We start from the raw sequence: 23,042 nt of genomic DNA, 5'->3' as shown, positions 1-23,042 counted from the left end.
CCAAGAGAGTAAATCATCGACTGTTGAAGGTGTCCTCGTTGGATAACCAAAGGCACCATGGGTATTTTTTTCTGTCTTTTTAAATCAATGAATGTGTCAAAGAGGAGCAAATAAAAGAGGTCAAAATAAATTACAAGTATTTGTATAAATACTCATGTGGCCTCATATAGAGGCCTGTCGAAGAGCTAATGTCGGCACTGTCACAGAATGGGAAAAGAAATTACATTGTCATTGAATTATCTATCCATCATTGGCTGGATCCAATCCCGCTTGACTTTGAGACAGAGGCAGGTAAACATAGGCTGGGGCTGGGCAGGTGGAGCGGTGGTGGGGTTGGGGAGGAGGGGTTATCTTCAAGTCGCAGGTTTCCACTTAATCAAATCTTAATCTGCACGTCTTTCACAAGATTTACTCATGTTGGCTGCCGTCATATCTGAAAGTGAGGTGATTAAATTCCATGTCTTTGATCGATGACTGTCTCTGACGTTATATGACCATGACCATGACTTGCCCTGAATGACTCCATGGTAATATAAAAAGAATTCATCATGGATTAAGGGTGAAAAGGAATCTCACATGAGTTGTTCTTAAGTATGCTCTTACTGAATCTTATTGTGTTTTATCTTGTCCAGTATATTCATTTTTTATCTCCTCTTATCAACTTAGCTTATCTTAGCTAAGCTTACGGTAACATAGTTTTGCTTATCTTATCAGAGAAATCAAAAAATGGTCGGACAAGTACTTCTGCTTTAAGAAATGTTCAAAACCAGATTTACATTTCTTAAAAAAAATTAAGTACTAATTTAAATTAGTTGTTGGTGACATTAAAACCTTAAAAATACATCAGCATGTCAAATCATAATCCCTTTCAGAAAGAAGAAGTAAATGTTTTGATTTGTAAACAATACAACAATACAGCAGAAAGCCAGTAGTTATATGTTGGGAGGTGCAAATAATTTTCTGGGGCGTTACAATTATCCAGAGAAGCATTAAACAGAGAGTAGAATTGTCATTTTTTAAATGATTATTGTATTCTTAATGATAATAATGATAATAAAATACTGTTCATCAAATGACAAAAAAGTGGAGTGAAAACGTAGTTGGTGAAGTTTCTTTGTTTGACAGCAGTTAAAATGACGATGGTGATCGATATCTAACTGTCTAAGAGTAGCCATTTGATGTACGTGTCTTGTCCAGGAACACACTGGCACACAGCTCAAAACTGACCCAAACAGTTTTCACCCAAACAGACAGAGGCCAACATCCTCATTAAAACGGAAAAGGATGGGAGTGGACAAAACCAAGAGAATAAAAAGATGAAAGGGCAAAATATTAGATCTAGAAGAAGAGGGGAAAACTCAGAAAGTGAAAAATGTATCTTCAGAGAGAAAAGTTGATTATTGAAGTTTGTTAAACCTAGACCCCCACTGGGAACTGCCTATCAGACAAATTCCCCAGTTTTTCATTTCTCTGCCTTGCCTATTTAAAACCGTTATCTCCATCTGCCTGGCTTCTGCTAAGGGCCATGAAAAAAATCTGCTCAAAGCTCTGAGGAAGGGACATTATGCAACCGCGAGAGAGCAATCCAATCATAACCAAAATCTAATGATAACAAAAGTGAGTAAAATGCTTGATTTCCTCTAACGGTGACCAAGTGCATTGAGGCTGAAAACAGTCACCCCTGTTCTCTGTCTCACAATAAACAGCCTTGGAACATGAAGATCAGCAATGGTGAGACGTACTCAGCAAGACAGCACCGACTGATTGCATCTGTATTGCAGTGGGAATGTTTTCAAGGGATCTCGGCAAACTGGTTTCCCTCTCTTCACCCACTTTAGCCCCTGCAGAATGCTTCAAATGAAGGATATAATTCTGTTCAATCAGAGGAAAAAACAACAGTGAGACAGACTTAACCCATTAGAGCACTGGCGGCCCTGTAGCGCAAGATCCACCACACAGCACCATCTAGTGGCAAAACACCGCGAAAGAAGAAAATGATAGGAAATGTTTTTTTAATTATTATTGTTTTTGTTCTGAAGTCTCAGTGGACCGCCTACGGTTGAATTCACACACACACAAAATAGGAATTCAATAAATTAGTGGAAGGCATTTGTTTGTGTCCACTGCTGCAACAAAATAAAGACATTTGTATTATTATGAGCGCTATTGAATTTTATTATTTTTGCATTTCATTAGGCTTTATTGGATTTGAGGAAGTAAAATAAACTTCAATCCAATGCCATTTTTAACACTACAGTTATCAGTCCCAAGTCAAAATGTATTCTAAGGATCAATATAAAAGATGAGATTCTAAATGTTAATACACAAAAAATTAAAATGACCACATTTTTACATACAGTATTATCAGCCACAGTATGAAAGTCAGCACACATAAAAACAGCACATATGAATTGGCTAATAATGACAATGCCTCAATTTGAATCTTTTAGGAGATGTGTTTGTGTAAGTGATCAAAGTTTCCCAAAAATGTGGGGATATAGCACAGATGACTAGAACGTACTATGGTTATGATTAACCACATGAACTTGACTGGCCTGACCGCAGTCCAAGTCGCCCAGCCAGAGTACAGCCTTTTGGTGTAATGCAGCCATTTTTCTGCTTAGTTTTTCTGGGTTGATCATCTTGTTGATCTATCCAACCAAGCCGTGTTATCGGTCCTGTCCTTCTGACTGGTCCCCACCGTCCTACAAATCTGTTTCCAAATCTCTAATCAGCTTAGGCCGTTTGTTCTTGGTACACTTCCAGTGAATGTCTTCCAGACTTGGCTTTTCACACCCTCACTGTGCACCCTCCTGACCATTGATCTTCCTAGTGCCTGGTTTGCATCACCTATTCTCCATGCTCAAGATAAACACTCGTGTATGGACACTACTGTCTCTTAGTTAAAACTACTGAATCTTCCTTGAGCTAAGCTCTGACACTTCCGTGTTTATGAGCAGCCGAACATGAGACTACCATTTAAATACAATGGCTCTTCGATATAAATTGGTTAGGGAGATCTCATGGTTCTGCTTACTCTCTGCTCCTGCTCGTGGTAGTATAGGTGTGTATATACATATATATCTTACTAATTGTAATTTATGGCATAATTCAAATTGTTTTTCTTTACTTTGCTGAAACACCCTTAGCATCTTTATCTATCTCACCTTGAGTCAATTAAATGTCATTGTAATACATAAACTCCTGAGAATAGGCATATTTAAAGTGATTTTTGTCAGATTAAAAAATAGTCCAAAAAAATAGTCCAAGGTCATAAGCTAAAGCTACAGACACATTTAGTTATAACTCATGAAAGCGCCCTTATTGTTTTTCTGTCCTGAAGAGATCTCAAGAGCATGGAAAGTTTCACAAGAATCAGACACAAACTTATTTATAGTTCACAGGTGGTGCCAAGTGGTGTGCAGCGCGTTGACAGAGCACAGCAGCTTGCCTTCGATACACCCCTTCACTCTTCACAGCCTCAGGAGCATCTCTCAGGAGAGTAGTGACATGACCCAAAGACATGCGTACCAATCTTTCATATTCCCTCATCTCCGAAATGGACGACACGTGAACCATAGATCCAGCAGTCAAACTGGTGTAAATGGATGCAGTGGACATCCAGCGACCGTGTGAGATTTAAGGTGTCACGGTGGCTGTTGTCGTCACGGGGAAGCTCATACATACCCATCATCAACAACCCAGACAGATATGTGATAACATTGACACACGCGCACATTGACACACAAACACACAACCTCTACTCCCACTCACAAACACAAACGACACTTCACATGCTTAATATCTCCCACCTCATTAAACATTGATGCCAGAGAAGACGAAGGTGGTAGAAGCAGAAAGTGGTGGAAGATGTTCATGTCACCCTACGCAACAGTTTTTGCTTTTCTATTCTGGGCTGATGACAGGCTTCAGTTTGATGGCTCAAACAGGTTTATTAAAAATTCTCCACTTGAATTTCTTCAATAAAAGCAAGAACTCTTATGGGACCATGGATGTTCTCTCTAAAGTAATGTCAATTTGACAGTTTTCTTGAAACCTTGTGCAAAAGTTAACATGGAAATTCCATGGCCTTTGCACAAAAAATGTCCAAAATGGAAAGAATTTAAAATACATACCTGTTTATGAGATGAAGCTTTATTTTTCATCATTTTATCTCTTTAATAAGGTTGACTTTGAGTAACGATTTAATGTGGTGAATCCCTGTAATTAGAGTGTATAAACTTTTAGATTAAGCTGCTATTGATGCAGAAGCAGTGTGATCACAATGTTCATTTTTTTAATAAAAAAAACACTGATACAAATCATCATAATGTCACACACACAAGTCAGAGCCAGTCTGTGATCCCATGACATTTACTCAGTGTTTGCTGACGATGGTGCGCTATTTATGACTTGATGCATTTCAACCGAACATTAAAAATACCAGTATGTAAACCCTGGTATGTTAACAGGTTGGTGAAGGATTAAATTAATTCTCGTCCAAGGTCAAAATAAATACATTTATGGTAGTGGATTGTTTATCTGCTGCTTTTGATTGGTGATCCCGGAACCCCTGCTTGTAGCGGTGTTGTTGTTTTTTCTTCTATTCCAACAGCAGTTAAGCAGCATATTTGGAAACCACAGCTGAATCATTTACCCTGAACGAACACACAGAAACATCACGAGACCTGGGCACTATTCCTGTCGTGTTGAAATAAGGCTGGTAATTTGCTTCTTTAAGGTCTATTTTATGTGGTAGCTTCAATGTAAAGAGTCACGTCGGCATGCACAGTGTTTAAAGAAACCCAATCCCTTTAATTAAAGCTAATTTGTTATTGGCACCGTGGGGGGAGGGAGAGGCAGCAGGTGAGGCAGCAACAGGTGCTGCCATTTATTACGTTTTTTCCTATAAAATATTTTCATGTTATTTGCAAAAGCATTGGAGAGCCATAAGAAGGCCGTTGTCGAATGAGAAAATAAAATAAATAAAATGAAATTGCTCCAAGAAGAAAGATAAAACAGACTGGAGATAATATTAACAGTGACCTCCACAAACTGAGTTTTACTGTAGGGCAATTTAAGAAAATGTAACGGTCCTCTGTGCCATCGTCCTGTCAGCACCTTCACATAACTCTCTTTATCAGGTACAGAGTAATGGTTGATTATTCTGCTCCTCCTCAATAAGTGGACTTTTAGTTACAAATTACAAGTACAAAGTCCTTAATTCCTGCAGATACAGTCCAAGTAGAGTTCCAAATAAAGAGAGTGAAATCCAACATACAGCACAGCTGAGGCTGTGACATCCACAGAGAATTCACCTCTAAACTTGGGTTGCAGAGTGCACACTTCAATAGTCTGACATTTTTTTTCTGTCACTGTATCTGACAGCTCTGTATAATATCAGATATATGAACTACATAAGGTCCCTTAAGGCACAGGAACAGTTCATGAGTTGATTAGATATGAAATTAATTGACCACTGAAATCCTTTTGCTGCAGTGCATCTACCTTGCAGTTAAGTAAGCACATAAGAGACGGCGTGAGAGAGAAAGACAGGGGGGATACAGAGCTACAGAAAAAGGCAGAGAGTGGCTGCTCCACTACACAGCCTGGTGGTGCGACAGCCAAACTAATCTACAGGTCAAGTTTCTTCCTCTTTCACCATTATGGTTTTTTATAACTGGGGTTAGGGTTATCAACAAGTATTGTGCTGTTCCTGTGCTTCCTCTTACCATAGTCTCTCGTCCAATCGGAGCAGAAAAGACATATTCCAGCTGGAAGACGATGGCCACAGCCAGATGATTAATCAATCTGAGCTCCAGGCTGCTCCGAAGGCTCAACGTCTGAGGAAGGGATAAAGTTGTGGAGCTGAGGAGAAAGTCAAACAAAGCTACGTATGAATGACTGGGAGACAAAAAGGTTAAAATATGTATACAGTAAAACTCATTATCGCTCTAACATTCATTATACACCCCCAAAACATTTGCTGATAAAAAGACAAGGTCTCAAAAAATGAATTTAACATTTGGTTTTTGCATTTGAAGCAAAGGTCTCAAACTCCCCGCCCGCAGACCTTATCAACCTTCACTCTCTTATCCTCCAGCCTGTACCTGACATCACCAATTACAGAGAGTTGTGAAGAACTGAATGTTAATCGTTTCCTAGAGGGAGAATTTATACCCATTGCACAGGAGACCAGAGTTGAATTTTCCAGCGTAGTGAGACAAATATGCTTCCTATCTTCCTATCTCTAATTAAACATCTGTTATCAATAGATGATGAGTATTAGGGGTGGCTTTATACACGTCTATATACATACATGTACACAGGTGTGCGGATATGTGTAGTATGTTTTCATTCATATGCATATTTATAAATACATTATTATACATATATTCATATATATGTAAATGCACGTGTGTGCATGTGTGGAATGTGTACATACAGTATAGGTATACATATTGATTCATTTCTTTCAGTGTACCTGCAGTTGTTCTGCACATTCAAATTGTCTTATAATACATTGAATTCACCTAAAAGTGCATTATCATTAATAAGAATTAGAAGTTGTGCTTTTAGTAAAGGTTAAAACATAATCTGTTAAAATCCCCCCCATGGTACAGTATGATAAAGATGGTAGTGGCACTTGGCCATTGTGAGTTTGAAAAAAAAACTATTTAAAGAATGAGAACGAGTCAGCGCGGAAGATCTACACTCGCCTGCTAAATGTTCCCTGGCAAGCATTGGCCTCCTGTGTGAGCGGTGAAACGGCACTCTGGGTATTCGTCATTCACAGTTTGCATACTCCATAGACTGTGAAGGCATACCGCAAAGCGCTGGCATGTTAAAAGGTAAGGCCGAGTGCTTTTTTTTTTCACTCGGCTGAGTCTCTGGAGAATGGAACAACCCCCCCCCCCACCTCCACACCTCCATCCCCACCACCACCCTTTTTTGTTTCTCTCTGCAGACTGTAATCTTTGCATTTAACACAGGCAAAAGTCAGACTGTCTGCCCTCACTGTGTAGCCCCAACATTTCAAAACAACATAATTAGTGCTTACAACGAAAACATTGTACAAAAGAAAGTGTTATTCAAGAAGATTCCTTTGGTAAAAAGACAGAAATGTCCCCAAATAAATACCCAATAGTGGTTATAGTGATCATGTCAGTGAATTGTTATGCGTATGATGCAGTTAATAATGGCTGTTGATCACTTAATTATGTTAATTACAATATATGCATTTACACAAAAACTTATACACATCTATATCCTCACTACAACCTCAGCTTGTCTGTCATCTGTAACTTTGACATATGTTTAAAAAAATGTAGATTTGCCGCAGGACATTTGCATCCTATTTCAGTTAATTTGTACACAGTTTCCCACCTGGACAGAAGCTAAAAAGAACCGAGTATTTCCTAAAAGCCCTACTGTGCTGCACAGATGTGTCTACATGCAAATAACTGTTGATTTCCATATAAATGTTTGTCTGCAAGTTTTTTCTCATTCCTCCCACTGGCCTAACACATGCTGTTATTGAAGTCCTGCTGTGTATACAAGGTGGCCTCTGCAATCAACAGGCAGTGTTATCTGCTGTGGTCATAGCAGTAAATACTGCCATGCTGTCAAAACCAACTTCAGTGTACTCTGAAGTCTGGCGGCCATCTCACGTATCTGCTTTGGCAATACATACGTAGAACATTCTACTAAAACTCTACTAGAATAATATGATCAATCATAGTCTAGCTGTGGATTACTAACAATTAATCATGATTAATCATTGTGATTCACACCAGTTGTTTTTTGACTACTGTAAATGATGGACTTATAAATGAGGAAAAGTGTCAACAAAAATATACAAAAGAATAACTAGCATCAATAGTTACTTTCAAAACTTCTGGGAAGTCATTGTTCTCAACAATATTAATCTGGCTACAGTTCTTTGCAATCTGTCCGACAATTGTCAGTTATCGGATTAATACCTTAAACTACAGTAATAAACACATCATTTTGACAGCCCTAGTTTTAAAAGAGGAGAGTGTCAGGATATTACAGGATATGATAATAACAACTGTTCTTAAAGTTAGGATTATATTGTCAAGTCATTGGTTGCTGAATACAACAAAGCTTCTTTTCTTCTATTTGCCGCAAACAGAAAGCCCCTAAGGATGATGGACTACCCGGAGAAAATATAAAAGTTTTGTTTTGATGTAAAGCTGTCCATCACACAGTGGTTGTTTGGATGTTCTTTATATATAGCATTAGCCACAGGCGAGTAGACACCAGTTGTGTTTACCTGCATTACTTGCCTGAATAACCCTGGTGTGAACAAATGGTCTAGTTAAACAAACAGAGCGTCTTTCAAATGTGTCACAACCATCACATTCACTCACACTACTCACTCCTTAATCATAAGAGAATGCATTGCACAGACACAAGATGTCGGGCCGGCATCTCCATGTTTTCTTGATTTGATCATTACAAGGGTTCGAATGAATGAGAATCTAAAATGCAGTAAAATACAGACAGCTGTTTTGCGTGTGATGTATTCGCACGGCATCCCATCATCCATGACAGGAGACGGGAAAAAATGCTGCAGTTAGAGGCACACAGCACCTGCACAATGTCACCAAAACAAACGCAAAATATTTTTTAAACCAAAAGCAGTTGTGCTCAGTGGCTCAGTGAGACACCCTGACAAGTCATTAATTGGAAAATGCTGCCTGTTGTTTACTCGTGCCAATCACGGCACAGTCGGAGGTTTGCTCACTCGCTGTATTTGTCACAGGAGATACTTCCAATGATTTAACATTGTGCAGCAGGGCATTGGTGACAGCTGGTGCACGCAAAGGAAAGTATACGGCAAAACATGATGCATTGGGTAATTTCAAACTCAGCGTCACCTGTGGAGTTCATGTGAGATTTTGGAGCTGTGGAATTCCTTCACATACAGTAACTAGAATACTGAGGAATTAATAGCAAGTTGTTTTTTTAATAAACCAGCCCTTTGTATTTGAATGAACATTATTGTTTCTAAATCAAGACTGCAGCCGTTGGCTAATTTGTATCTTTTTTCTCCAGGCATATTATTGTTGTGCAACACAATGCACAAATACAATTTGAAAAGAATAGCAAATAAGAGAGACCAGCAACAGCAACAGATAAGGATAACTCCCTACGCTTTATTCCAGTTAGAAAATATGACTAAATGTGTACCACAGCAGGGCAGGGCTGGATATTGGAACCATGAGTTTCAAGCCGCCTCGAGGACTTAATGTTAAACCATCTGATATTTATTTTACTGCACATTGATTTTCCAAGAGAAAACATAAATGTACACGGTGTTTCCTTTATTGCACATAAACCCAAGGCTGGAAAAGTGTGTGGAGATGGGGGCTGGGTTCAGGGGATGTGAGCTCTTATCAGTACTAAATTGTTACAGTAAATAAGGAGGTCAATGGTCATATGACAAAGTCAAAACCAGGAATATTATGTGTTTGCTCTCATACAAAAATCAGATAACTGAAGTGTCATTGTTTCTAAAGCTAAAAGGTCATAGTTTCATAGTTGTTGTTGAAATATTGTCTTGGTGCTGTAATGTGTTACACTCAAATTGTGTATCCTTTGCTCCATGTAGCAAGGAATTCTTCTTTCAGCTGCTCCCCTCAGGGGTCGCCACAGCCAATCATCTGTCTCCATCTCGCCCCACTCCTTTGCCTCCTGTACTGTAACTCCAACCACCTCCATGTCCTCTTTCACTGCATCCATAAATCGGAGGTCTCCTGCTTTTATGTCTGCCCAGCAGCTCCATCTCCAACATCTTTTGTCCAATATATTCACTATCCATTCACACCTCCATATGATGCCTCTATTATATCTCTAAGAAAGGACAGTACAGAGCATGTTTGAATGTTTTAAGAATGAGGATCTAGTTTTTTCAACACTTGCTTATCAATATAGAAGCAACTTTCTTTGATCCATTTGTTGCATACTGACTGAATTTCCAAGTTGACTGTACACCCACACTGTACTGTCTGTACCGTATATCTGCAAGCAAGTTATTACAGAAACAGCTGTGATTTTTCTAATTTACTGCATTCTTTTCTCAGTAAACTGGCATCTACCAGATGCTTTAAAATAAACTAGAAAAAACATGTAGACTGTTTTAGTTTTTCACTACACTCTCAGTGATGTCTACCAAAAGAGAAAGGATGTTTTCTCATAAAGATTCCAAAAACATGCAGCGGTGATTAGTTCCTCATCATCAGAAAACCTACGACATGGATGTATACATTTGTAAAAGGTGTTCACCTGTCTTTACTTGGTGTGCTCAGTTTGGAGGTGCTGTCTGTCCGACCTCTGACCCCTGTTTCCACTGCCTCGAGCACCACCACTTGGGGTTTTTCAAGGAAACACCAGCCATTGTGGACACCAACATGGAGCCGTCTCTCCTGGATGACTACAGTCTTCGGTGCACCGTCTGATCCAAGCTGCTTCTGTAAAAACCGTTGTACATTCTTAGCTCCAACTTACATTTACGAACTCAATCTGAATATACTGTATGTGTTTTTTGACTGATGGTCTACAGTATGTCCAGCGCTGCATGGATCGATTTTCAAATCAAATTTAACCGACAGAATCAGAAGTCAAGCACGTGCAGTAGCAGCTTCTGTCCTGAGCCTTTTTACACAAAATCACACAGACATCACTCCTGAATCTCTTCTCAAACTGTAGATGTGATACATATACATATACATATATATATCAATATATACATGTATACATATGTATACATATATATTATCATTGTCCCATAAATGTCAATCAGTGTAAAAAGTGTTCGGCTTTTAAATGTTGCTGCTGTGGCTGTGGCACTGCAGTTCCCTGTTCACCATAAACAGCGTGGCCCCAAGTGTGGAACCACACTGATCTCGCCTCTCGTCCCACTCTCTCCCATTCGTTTCACTTCACTCATTCCCACGTCTCCCTCGTCACACGGCTCACTCCCACTCTCCCTCACTTTCCTTCTTCCAACTTAGTGCTCTCTTTCTCTCGACGTTTTAAAACCTTCTCCATATCCACCCACATCTTCTCAATCAAATTAGCATACTGATTCAGAATTGTTTTTTTCCTTCTTGTTTTCTTTTTAGAGCAGACACAGCAGCTTAGCTTGCCTGCTCACTGCACAGTCCCTATACACCTCTCTATGCTGCTGCTCTCCTTATATATCATAGTTCTGCCCTGACTGACTTGAACCCCCGCAGGTTTCCTTATGTTTTTCTTGGTGTTTATTTGCTCGTTCTCTTACTGAACAGGCAGTTTATTTGTGACCAGCAGGGTTTTTCAAATCTATCTTCTTGTGATGTAAAATATTAACTTCTGTTTCCACAAAATGAGGTAATTCCTTCCCTTCCAAAGAGTACAGACCAACCTTGTGTTTTGTTCTGAGTGCACACAAACACCACCTTGTGAATCGTTTGATGTGTGGACGTTTCCTTTCCTGTTTACCTAGGAGAGGACCAGATAACGCTGCTGCTCTATATAGATTGTGCAGTTTGTTTTGATTCGTGTCAGCTCTCATTTGCCTTTATGATTGTTACATAACTGTCTTCTAGCAGAATAAAGAGGATGAGGCTCCATTCAATTAGCATATTCTGTGTGAGTGCCAAGACTAAGATGTTCCCTCACGGAGGAGCCTACATCTCAAGTTTAAATGTGGGACTCATGCCACGGTGCATGAATCATGAGAGCCGGCATAATTACCAGAGAAAATAAAGAGAAACAAACAAAATCATTGAAACCCCACATGTGCACTGTGCCGTTGGGCTCAGGTGCTGCAAATGAGAAAAGAAAAAAAAAAAGGAATGTGGCTTACTGCGGGCTAACATGTCCTTTTTTTGTTCTTTTTGTTGCATTAATTGTTGTTGACAGTCATACAGTCTTCAACATATAGAGAAACACATTAAATGACAGAACAGTTTTTAATGTTAACTTTGATCACAAAACAAATTGGGCCCAAAATGGGGTCACAAGCCAAAAGTTGGGAGCCACTGATTTAGGACATCCATTTTAAATAGGTAAAGCTAGGTCTTTTTTAAAATAAATTGTTTCATTGCCTTTTACTGACTAATGCAAAGGGAGATTATTAGATGGATTAGTTGTGAGTGACAGTTGCGTGCACAATAGAAAATCAGGATCCACGGTAATTACTGCTCTGGATGACAATAAAATTATTATTTTGAATGTTCCCTGCACATTAGTCGACTTCTCCTCCTTCCTCTCGCTGCACGACACTAAGTGCTGGAGAAGATGACAAAGGAGCTGCTTTTCCTTGTTGGACAGGTCTACTATGAAGTGTTTCAGAAGGAAAGTAATAGACAGACAAGGAGAAAGGTGTTTGTGGGAGAACTTCAGTTAAAATGCTGATTTCTTTTACAGGCATCCATCTTCTCATCCCCATCCTCAAGTATCGCTTTCATTTATTTCATTGTTTTTTTCCTACTCTGTCAATTTCCCCTTTTCTCTACCATCTGACTCACTGTACTCTTTCTTCTCCCTCGTGCCTCTATCTGCTGCCGTCATGGATTTCTTCCTCCCTTGCCTAAAATATGAATATTTCAGAGCTAAGGAGCTTAAAGGGAACAATGAAATGGCCCCCATGTTCAATTATTCTCCATTTCTAGAGTCGTACAAGAAGGACTCTTTTGAGCGCACCGGTGCCACAAAAGTGTTTTTCCTCTTTTTACGCATACAGATGGGTTTTTATTCCCCTTGCTTTTATAGTATGTTGGGGATTTTTCACCAGATTTTGCCTTTATGATCCCTAAGCCGAGCAAAGGTCTAGTATCAAACAGCGTGGATTCTACAACCAGGACGATACAAACTTGGCCTCAAGGTTAGAAATAAACAACACTAGGGTGTTAGTCTGCAAACACTCCAAATCCTCAAATCCAAAACTAGGCAATAAAATGGGAAATGCAGTGCTTTTTGTGTCCATTTCCTCCTCTGTGTGATCCCCATCCACAGACATCTTTACAAACAAACTACATTGGACAAGCACAGGGGAAAACACATCACGTCAATTGGAGCAACTGAGTTATTTTGAAACATTTTTTGCAAAATACTTAAGGCACGCGTGACTCACATCACTCTGAGTGTCAGATTTGTGCAAGGGAAATTAAGAACAATATGTTATCGTACAGGTACGAGGTTATATATCAGTAAACCTTCTACCACAGGTGAATGTTTTATCATTTCTACCATCTTCAATTTATACCTTTTACTCTACAACAATATCAACTGATCTTTAAACTGCATTTAATTACAAAAGTATTTAGTTTAATTGAATCATTGCTTGATTATGTTGTGTTGGGAGATATGTGAGGATGAAATATTTGTATGGTTTGTTTATTTAGTTGCAGACAGTGTTGTTGTTTTTTTAATTTCGAAAAACAACTGAGCTACTTAGGGGTGAAAAACTAATTTAGTGGAAATGCAGATATAATTGGAACTGGATGAGAAATGGCAAATGGAAGACGGCTGCCTCATTTTTCGAGACTGAGGAAAATGAGTGCCGATGTTCAGAGATGGATAAATTAGTTTCTGAAGGTTATTTCTTTGTGGTGAAAGGCTGGGAGATGAGGTGAAATGGAACGTGTTCACTTTAATGGCTACAACTCGGACACGGACGGTCTATTGGTCTTGACCTTACCTTTACAAGGCAGGTTAATTGTCTGTGTTACATGAACATAACTTTCTGCAATGGGTTGTCAATTTGAACAACTGTGTATACAATGGCTATAGACTGGCAGTCTCAAACTCAAATTACCCAAAGGGCCACTGCTGCTACATCATTCTATAAGTCACCAAAAGGAGTTTCTGTTTAATATGAATACTATAAAATACCACAATTCAATACCCGAAGGGGGAAATTAAATTATTATTTACATTTGGTCATGGGCTGTATGTTTGAGTTTTGTGGACCAAAAGCGGCCCCTGATCCAGGAGTTGCAGACACGGAGAAGAATTTTGGCAAGCCATGAGGAAACAAACTAGTTCCTGTGCAAACTACTGTAGCTTTGTGACAGAATGATGGAAAATACGTCCTTATTAAGTTTATGGGAGATGGTGATGTAATCGCTAGATTCAGTAGGTTGAGGAAATCGTAAACTGAGGAACCCCGTGTTTTCCCATTTTCCTCTGGCCAGGAGCATTGCCGTTACAACTGAGTGAATGATAACTTATAGCAATTAGATGTTACTTTCTTTTTCTCGACATTTTCTAATCAATTTTGGGGGAAAGTTTTCTTACATAAGTTAAAACACAAAGATGTCATGGTTTTGTGAAAACTATATCTGCAAAGAGGGATTAAGCAGTCTGCATGAGACCTACATAGTCAGAGGTGCTGTGTAAGATAATAACAACCACAAATATGGAGCTGTCATTTAAAGGTGTGTAAGAGAGAGAAAGAGGGAGACGGTGTGAGGAAGAGACAGAAGATAAAATTGTCTCATTTGAGATTTAATAAGACTTGAAATATGCAAGTTTTACAACTGCAGCCATCATTCTCTGAGTGTTTTTTTTTTTTTTTGCAGCAGCAGCAGCAGCAGCAGCAGCAGAAGCATGTCTCTCACATAATCACACTCAACTTGTCAAAATCCTGATTGTAGACTTTGTGAAATTAGCAAAGATAACTGCCATCACTTTTACCCTGGCCCCCACTAGAAAGAGAAAATGAGAGAATGACAGATAGGACAAAGACCTTTTAAAAGCAGAGTTACATCAGCATAAGAAACACTTTCAGCAAAATAACTCACACATGTTGATATTGTAACCCTTTAGGCTGCCGTTCATTTTATTTTAATAACTTAGTCTAACTTTGGGTGACTGAAGCCACACATTTGTCGTTTAGTTTCACTGAGACCAATTTAATTAACCGTTCTGAGAGTCTGGAATTAAATAACTATTATTGTAATACTTGGCCTTATCACAAAATGACATAACATAACATCACATGTATCCCTCCACCACATGGACATTGGTTGGATTGACAAAAAAAATGTAAACTAGTTGATTTAAGCTACTTAATTATCTTAATAAAATTTTAAACCAATGTAAATGAATAAACCAAGCTGCTTTTTACTTGCCAAAAACAATACAAACAATACAATGTTTCCTACAACATACTGTGCAGTACAGCGCAGTTAAAACACCATTCTGTTGTCTAAAGAAACTGGAGCTGCAGTATTGACTGATAGCAAGACTTCTAATAAATAGGGGGTTGAAGCAAATGTCATTTTAAATTTTTTCTTAAAAAGAAAATCTGTTAAATTCTTGAGAACCCAATATATTTCATCATGATTTAAAGCCTTTGACTTGGATAACATTAGTTTTACTGTGTACTTAGTTTCCTTTATTACATTAATATTGATTTTATAAAATAAAAGCATCTGGTGTAGGGATAAAAATGATGAAAACAAACTGTTAGCCAAGATGAAACAAGATTAGGGCCAGCAGACCTAGTTGTTTATTTTTAGGGGAGCACGCCATCTAACTGAGCAGTTATGTGCCGTCACTGCGATGATGCCTCTCTATCCATTTTTGTTTCACGATGCATCTTAGAAATAATTAATTTCAGCTACAGAACTTCAGATCATTCTGAGGTTTTGTTTATCTGCATATCTATAACGACATGCCTCTGTATGTGTGTGCGTACGACAATGTGCCACTTCCCACACAGTGGATGTTAAATCCCCCATATTGAGAGTGAGTCATCCATGGTAAGAGACAGCAGCATCATTAGCATGCCACTCTCATCCTCCCACTCCCGTACTCTTTAACAGATTTTAACTGGCACAACATTCTACCCATAAATCAGCACTGCCCTGCTGCTCAAACACTCCCATAACTCACAACCGAAATATTAAGTCAAAAAAGCAGTCCTACTGCTGCCTTTTTATTTGACTCTCTATCTCATGCCTCCCAAAAGGCCTGTAATAACACACCCACAGCTGACGATGTCTGGGGAGAACAGTTAATATTTCACACAGGAAACCAGTTCAACTATTTTCTCAAAAGATTCCATCAAAATATCAAATTAAATGATAGTCCATCTCTCTTTCTGACTTCTCTTTTGTCTTTATCATGGGATTGTTTTTTAAATGTGACAAGAAAAGAAAAGTTTCTTCTCGCGTTTTGTAGCTTTACTTTGGAAGAATGATCATTACAAATTAAAGTGAGGGTCAGCAGTTACAAGCTGCATACACCAGAGCTCTGAATGTCTGTTGTAAAGCTAACAGCCATTACATCATGGCTTAAATCACCTGTTCATCTCAGCACACTGACCATAACAACTACAATATAGTCACACTTAAAATTAAGTGACCAATGATGTTTGACCACAGGCCTATAAAAGATGGATACTTTGAACACAGAGAGACGCCAACGTATGCAATAAACAGTGGATCCAATGAGTGACAAACATTATCCTCACTGACTATAATTCAGCTATGAATACTTTTACTTTTATTTCCCTCAGGTCTTTCTGAAATGTTGTTATTCTTCTAAACGTTTTTGTCGGGTTGTTTTAGGGTGTTTTTTTCTAAACATTTTTGCTACATTTGATGACTAACTTTTAGTTTACTTTTGGGCAAACTTTGCTTGAGATATGTTTTTGTGTGTTATTGTAATGATGACCCTATTCTGCATGAGTACCTTTTGTTGTAAGGTATTTGGAGGTATTGTGGGGCAATTTTTTGCACAATGTTTGTTAACTACATATTAGGCTATTTTTGAGCTACTCATTTCTGATCCTTGTGGGATTAACCTTAAGCCCTTCCTCGGCTTGTGCTCATGCATCTCTAGCAAATATAGCTGTCATAATAGGCTATCTCAGTGTTATTTTGAAAAAAAAATTAACTACCACATTGGGTAAGTCATAATTGTCTTGTTTTGATGATAAAACATTTTAAATGCAGTTAATCCAACAATCAATCACTATCAATATGCCTTTAAAATGCACTTCAATGATAAATCATAACTTTACTTTAGGAGTCAGTTTTTAAACACGTGAAACTTTACTTTGGTACCTGCATCTACACAACATATAGTTGGGATCAAATCAAAAAAGACAGACTCTAGAATTTTTAATTTGTTTGGACAGTAGGACTATCCCCCTTTTAGAAGCATAAGATACGAGGTGACGAGAAGGAGACTAATAAAAATAAAACATAAAATAAATAAAACATAAGCGCCATAAATTACAACAGCGTTCATTACCAACACCTACGTTTAGCCCATAAACACTGAATTACAATGAAAATGATCCTTGTTCAACCCAAACTTAAGGTAAGCCTAGAGTTAACACTAATAACGGACCAAAACGGCGACTCATGTAACGATTGAAACTTCAATCGTTCAATCACTAGGTGTTTTACATATTGTCTGACTTATGGAGTCTATAATCAGTCGCAGTCTATTTGATTTAATCACCGGAACATCAGTCATTATGGGGACCTGCATTTCATGAATATTTGATATGAGCCTGGTGCATTAAAATCAGCTCTTTTACACTGCAGCAGCTCCAGTGGTTACAGGCCTAATTATTGCCAGTTTGACTCAACTTTAAACGAGAGAATCCATGTTATAAAAGTGATCAAGCGTCTTAATGTTCTCTGTCGCTCCTCTAGGGCAGGCCCAGTTTTTCCACTTTCAGGACAAAAGAAAACTTCCAGAAGCCTTTGCCAGCGGAGCCTTTCTCCGTTCATTATATCAGCTGCAGGCATTTTGTTTAGCCTGCGGCGAGGCATCGGTTCTCACTTGATCCTCTCGTCATTTTCTTCTCTCGGATCTATTTGATCACCAGCCAAAATGCTGCATTACGTCTGACAAGATCTCTGCAAATATTTGTATTAAGGTGTAATTCTATTTTACTGTAGAAGTACTGTTCTGTTTAGACAAAGGCGTAGCAGGTTTCTGGATTCACTCTCAGAATGTTGGATGTTATATTCCAAAGCAATTTCTGTGTCAATACTATTCTCCATATCATAATCTGTTAACCTGTTACGACTTTTCAGCTAAAGTGTGTGTTCTTGGATTTTTCTGAAATAGGTTTTCAGGACTAAATGTTTATTTCCTCTTCAGGACACATTTTTTCTACAAATAAGACTAATACTAATAATAATACTAATATGTGGTGTTTTTGCCAAACAGCAGACATTATTAGAAAGTATGACTTTTCAAATTTGGTAAATTCATCATGCCAATCCTCATTTCTGTCGTATCTTCATTACTGTATCTCACACACATTCACACCCAGGTAAAACCTCGGCTGGCGGCTGATGTGTGATCATCACTTCAAAGACAATTTGATGACAATCCAGCTGGAGTCACACATTTAAAGTTCATGAAGACACACACAAAAACTTCTTACTGTGGATCTGTTCAACATCACACAGACACACACACACACGTGCGCGGATAGACACACACACACTTTAATTAAAAGCTGCAATCAAGCTGTCTCCTGCATATATTACCACCACTCACAGACCCGACAATGTCGTCATACAGCCAGATATAAAAGTCAGAGACATTTAACTTAGCTGCACAACTTATGCTAGTTGTGAAAAGCTTCTCACAAGATTTCACAACTGAGAAAGAAAAAAAATGTGTGAACATCCAAAATGGGAAAATGACTCATGCTTAAACGTCACTTACCTCACAACAGGCCTGGAGGGGCAAGGAAAATGAATAAAGTCTACTTTACTCTGTTCTTGTATTTTTTTTTAAGCATAGTTGACAAAGGAAGAAGTTACACCGCTAAAGTTAGACTAATTATCTCATAACTAGGATATTAAAATGGTAAAAACGTATAGCTCTTAAAATAATAGCTCACTGACACTAGAAACCAGTGGTTGTTTGGTCAGGAACCCAACAGCTCTATGAAGTGAACAACTGGTGCCAGCTCCCGTCTGAGAACCGTAGTCAGAGTCCATTAAATCGCCCTCTCTAGTTTTACTTCTTGTATTTTGTGTATGCACATGTTTCCAAGAGAAATGGGAGAAGTAAACAGGTGCTACACAGTACATGCTGAAAGAGCCTGCTGACTAAATGACTACAATTTTGGATAAAAAAAAATGAACCTCATAAAAAAGCATTTAAAGCATTTGAGATAAAAACATGAAAACAAGTGCAGTTAGAAAAAAACAAGGAATGTCTACGACACTTTCACTGCATTTTTTCAACAGATTTTCTTTTGTATTTTCTATTCATCTTTGTGAATTTTATATTACCATAATAAGGAAGGGGTTTGCTTATATTGTTATATATAAAACATGTATGTGTATATGTATATGTATGCATATATACAAGTGCATCTACATATGTATAAATACATCTACATATGTATAAATACATAAATATATATCCAATGTATTGTGTAACTCTTATGTTTAAACACAAGTGCAATTCTCTTAATGACGTAAATACGTCACGTACAATGTGTTCCTTTACATATTCTCCTCAAATAACGTCGTACTCTCTCACCCTTGGATTTTGCTTTTGTTTTATATTGTATACATTTACATTTTGTGAGATTTTTATAGGATTTGTGATGTATTTATGTGATGTGTCCCTGTACAATAACATATCGTTCTTAATTTCCCTTGCACAAATCTGACACTCAGAGTGATGTGAGTCACGCGTGCCTTAAGTATTTTGCAAAAAATGTGTCAAAATAACTCAGTTGCTCCAACTGACAATGTGTTTCCCCCTGTGCTTGTCCAGTGGAATGGAAACATAATGGGAAAGAGAACTGAAGAGACACAATTGTCAAATCAATTATCATACAACCAAAGACACATCTCTGTGGGCTGAAATGAACAGACAGTGCCTGCGCACAATCGTGGTAAAAATATTTGCGAGTCCATGGTTGCATCTGTCAAAGACAGTTAAACACATGGGATTTCTCACAGAAAAGAAAATGAGGGGAGAACAGATAAGCTCTATTTAGTTTGAAAAACAAGGTTCATCGAATGCAAGACAGTAGAAAACAGAAGGTTAGGGGGAAAAAATATCTTAAAGTTGGAGATGTGTCAAGGCCATCTTTAATTTGAGGTGTGTGGTGAAGTGATGACACAACAAAACGTCCTGGGATAAATGCTGACCTTGCATAGATCATTCTTGGACCAGTGTTGATTATTATTATTATTATTATTATTATTATTATTATTATTATACATTAATTATACAGTATTCTTTGCAACTATTCTTTGACTTATATACATTACATTGTAAAAACTATAACCTTGAGCTAAAACAAGCTTATGGTTAGAGTTAGAAATGAAATAGCTATTGTACAGCTATATGATTACTATACCAAATATTTTAAACCCTATGAATACATATGATAAGCCTATGCTTTATGTGTGTGACAGAGATAGACTACATGCAGTGTCTACAACATCATTTGGATGTGTGTGTCTTTGTCTCACCGTGTTATGGCAGTCGGCACTGATCAGCTGTAGCAGCTGGCTCTCAAACTTCTCCAAGGACGGTTGGAGGGAGATGGTTAGTCTGCTCAGGCTGAAGGGCAGCATCTTCAGCAGCTGAGGCCTGAGCAAAGAATCTCCTATTGACAATGCAAACCTGGTGTCAAACTCACATTATGACATGCTTGATGCAACTACACAAGACTTGGACCCTTCTGGGTCTGGGAAGGGAATTAATCCTCCTGTTGTTTTGGCTCAGCAATCACTGTAAAGCACCATTGATTAACATATAAATCTTGACTGATATTTAAAGAAAATTGTACAAATAAAAAAGTGATAAAGGAAACTAAATCTACTTTAATTAAAGGAAAAATAAATGACTATGGATTGGTGCCTTGGATAGTCTGGTTCAACTAGACTATATTTATAGTATTTTTAATTATTCTGAACAAATTTATAATCAAGGTTGTCCAAACTACATTACTAAATATGTGAAAAATAGTTTTACTTCACTTAAAATTTAATTAAATATAAATTAACACTAGTGGAAAAAGATGATTTGTCTCACCCAAGCAGCCTGCCTACGGCTGATGAACTGACTGACACGACTGTCTATTTGACTGTGATGACTGAATAATACTGTTCTGCACAAGGGTTTCAATTACATTTTGAAAGTAACTCTCAATGTGTTCCACAAGCAAAGTCAGGATGCACAGTAATGACTAAAATCCACCAAGAAAGATTATGTATATTAATTTTTCATACTTTCTATACCTCTTAATTTTGAATAAATTTGACACAGCTGTCTCAGATTGCCTATTACAATTATCTGAAGTATTTCTCCCATTTAGATACACATAATGAAACAGTAGCGGTTTGTAGTCCGTGAAGTCTAAAAGATCCACTTTCACAAACAAGAAGAAGAATTTTATAACCAGTGTGATTATAATCTGCTAAAATAACATCCATTCTTTTCATTATAGCCTTGAAATCAGAGGAAAGGAATGCAGCGCAAATACGCAGAAAGTAGCTGGTCTTAAAGGCAGCTTAGGTCTGTACTGCTCACAGCCCCAGAACATGAAGAGGATTAGCTTGCTCCCATACCTCCCACTGACTACCACTGATAATAGCTTTGCATCGTCAGACTTCATTACATTCCCCTGTTAGAAATGCACTTCCTAAGTACTACAGATTTTTGGAATCCATTCACTTTTATCTGAGTTTAAAAAAAAAAAGTTTAACTTCAACTAGAGGTCAAACATCATGCTAGGAGTTTTGTTTATTCTTTCAACCTATGTATACTGTTGGAGATGTACCTGTAGGAGAAGCACAGAGCCCAGGAATGTCCTCGTCTCCAGATACAAAGACATTTTCCGGTAGCAGGTGCATCACAGAAGTCAACGCAGGGTGTTTTTTCACTGCACAATCTAAATGTGCACCGTCGACAGTCTTGAGGAAAATGCCATCTGCAAAAGAAACATGCATGCGACATATTAACACAACATATTACACGCTTTTCATGGAGAATGCAAATGTGTTTTGATGTGATTTTCAGTCCCTCCATCATTTCCAATGATATGTCATCTATCTGATTGATGCATCGTGGTCTAACATTTCTTTAGAAGCACTCAGTTGTCTGACAACATGACACATAACATGCAAACGCTACCATCTTTCAATATTCCATTCGGCTGTTTGTGACCCAAGTGCAACGTTCCATTACAGTGCGAAAGTCATTTTCATGTGCTCGAGTGAAATGACATACACGCAAATGGGTTAGGCTTTTTCATCTCTCCAACAGGTCATCCAGAGAGAAGTGACAAGCCACAATTTCTACCATCAACACAAAAGCATGTACCATTTGAAGGCTAAGCAGTGTGATGTCTGAGGCGCTGATTGTGTTGCCTTCCATCAGGACCTGAACCAGCAACACAATCTGTCAGTCTGACAGGGTTAATGATGGCACCTACAGCACCATCACTGACAATCAATACAACAGGGCCATTCACTCCACAACATTGATGTTTCAACAGGTCGACAAGAAAAAAATTCTAAATGAGAGTCATTGTAGGTAGTGGAATATGGGTGGAGTCTGAAGGATGTTCAGAACTACCTCTGTTGCAGGTTACGGAGGCTGGAACTGTTTTTGTTTTTCAGGTTTATATTGAAATACTGGACACACTATGGAGAAAATATCTTTACTTACAGCAAGAACATCTCCAGGCTTTCTTTATGGAGTTGGATGTTCTTGTGTTTGTTGGGTAGGTAGGTTGGTTGGTTGGTTGGTTGAATGGATGGATGGATGGATGGAGAGGTAGATTGATAGATAGGTAGATTTCACAGAGGCATAACTGTGTTCTGTTCTTGTTTACAGTTAATAAATGAGGATTTATTTTCGTTGAAATCCTTCTTTCTCTACTTTTTGGGCAGAGCCACAGCCCACGCAGGGAATCAAAGAGAGATTGATGGACTATAACTCTGCATTCGATTCTCCACACTTTCCGTGACTTTGCCGACTCAACTTCTTCCAAGAGTGAACATAGCACTAATAGT

The 23,042-nt window shown here is 38.2% G+C and overlaps 1 protein-coding gene across 3 annotated transcripts in view; it reads right to left on the bottom strand.

The window, feature by feature from the left end:
* Window positions 1-23,042, bottom strand: part of nphp4 (nephronophthisis 4) — a 92,751-nt gene that overhangs the window by 54,243 nt on the left and 15,466 nt on the right. For all 3 annotated transcript variants that reach the window (XM_008318417.3, XM_025059431.1, XM_017036294.2), the window contains 4 exons: window positions 21,806-21,955; window positions 20,493-20,629; window positions 10,312-10,496; window positions 5,733-5,868 (listed from right to left, as the gene is read on the bottom strand). In XM_008318417.3, the coding sequence (XP_008316639.1) occupies window positions 5,733-5,868; window positions 10,312-10,496; window positions 20,493-20,629; window positions 21,806-21,955 (608 nt within the window). The remainder of the gene's footprint in view (window positions 1-5,732; window positions 5,869-10,311; window positions 10,497-20,492; window positions 20,630-21,805; window positions 21,956-23,042) is intronic.

This window comes from Cynoglossus semilaevis, chromosome 10 (assembly GCF_000523025.1).
Source record: "Cynoglossus semilaevis isolate Cse_v1.0 chromosome 10, Cse_v1.0, whole genome shotgun sequence".
Taxonomy (NCBI): Eukaryota; Metazoa; Chordata; class Actinopteri; order Pleuronectiformes; family Cynoglossidae; genus Cynoglossus; species Cynoglossus semilaevis.
The sequence above is the reverse complement of the archived record's forward strand: the minus strand, read 5'-3'. Positions and strand labels throughout refer to the sequence as shown.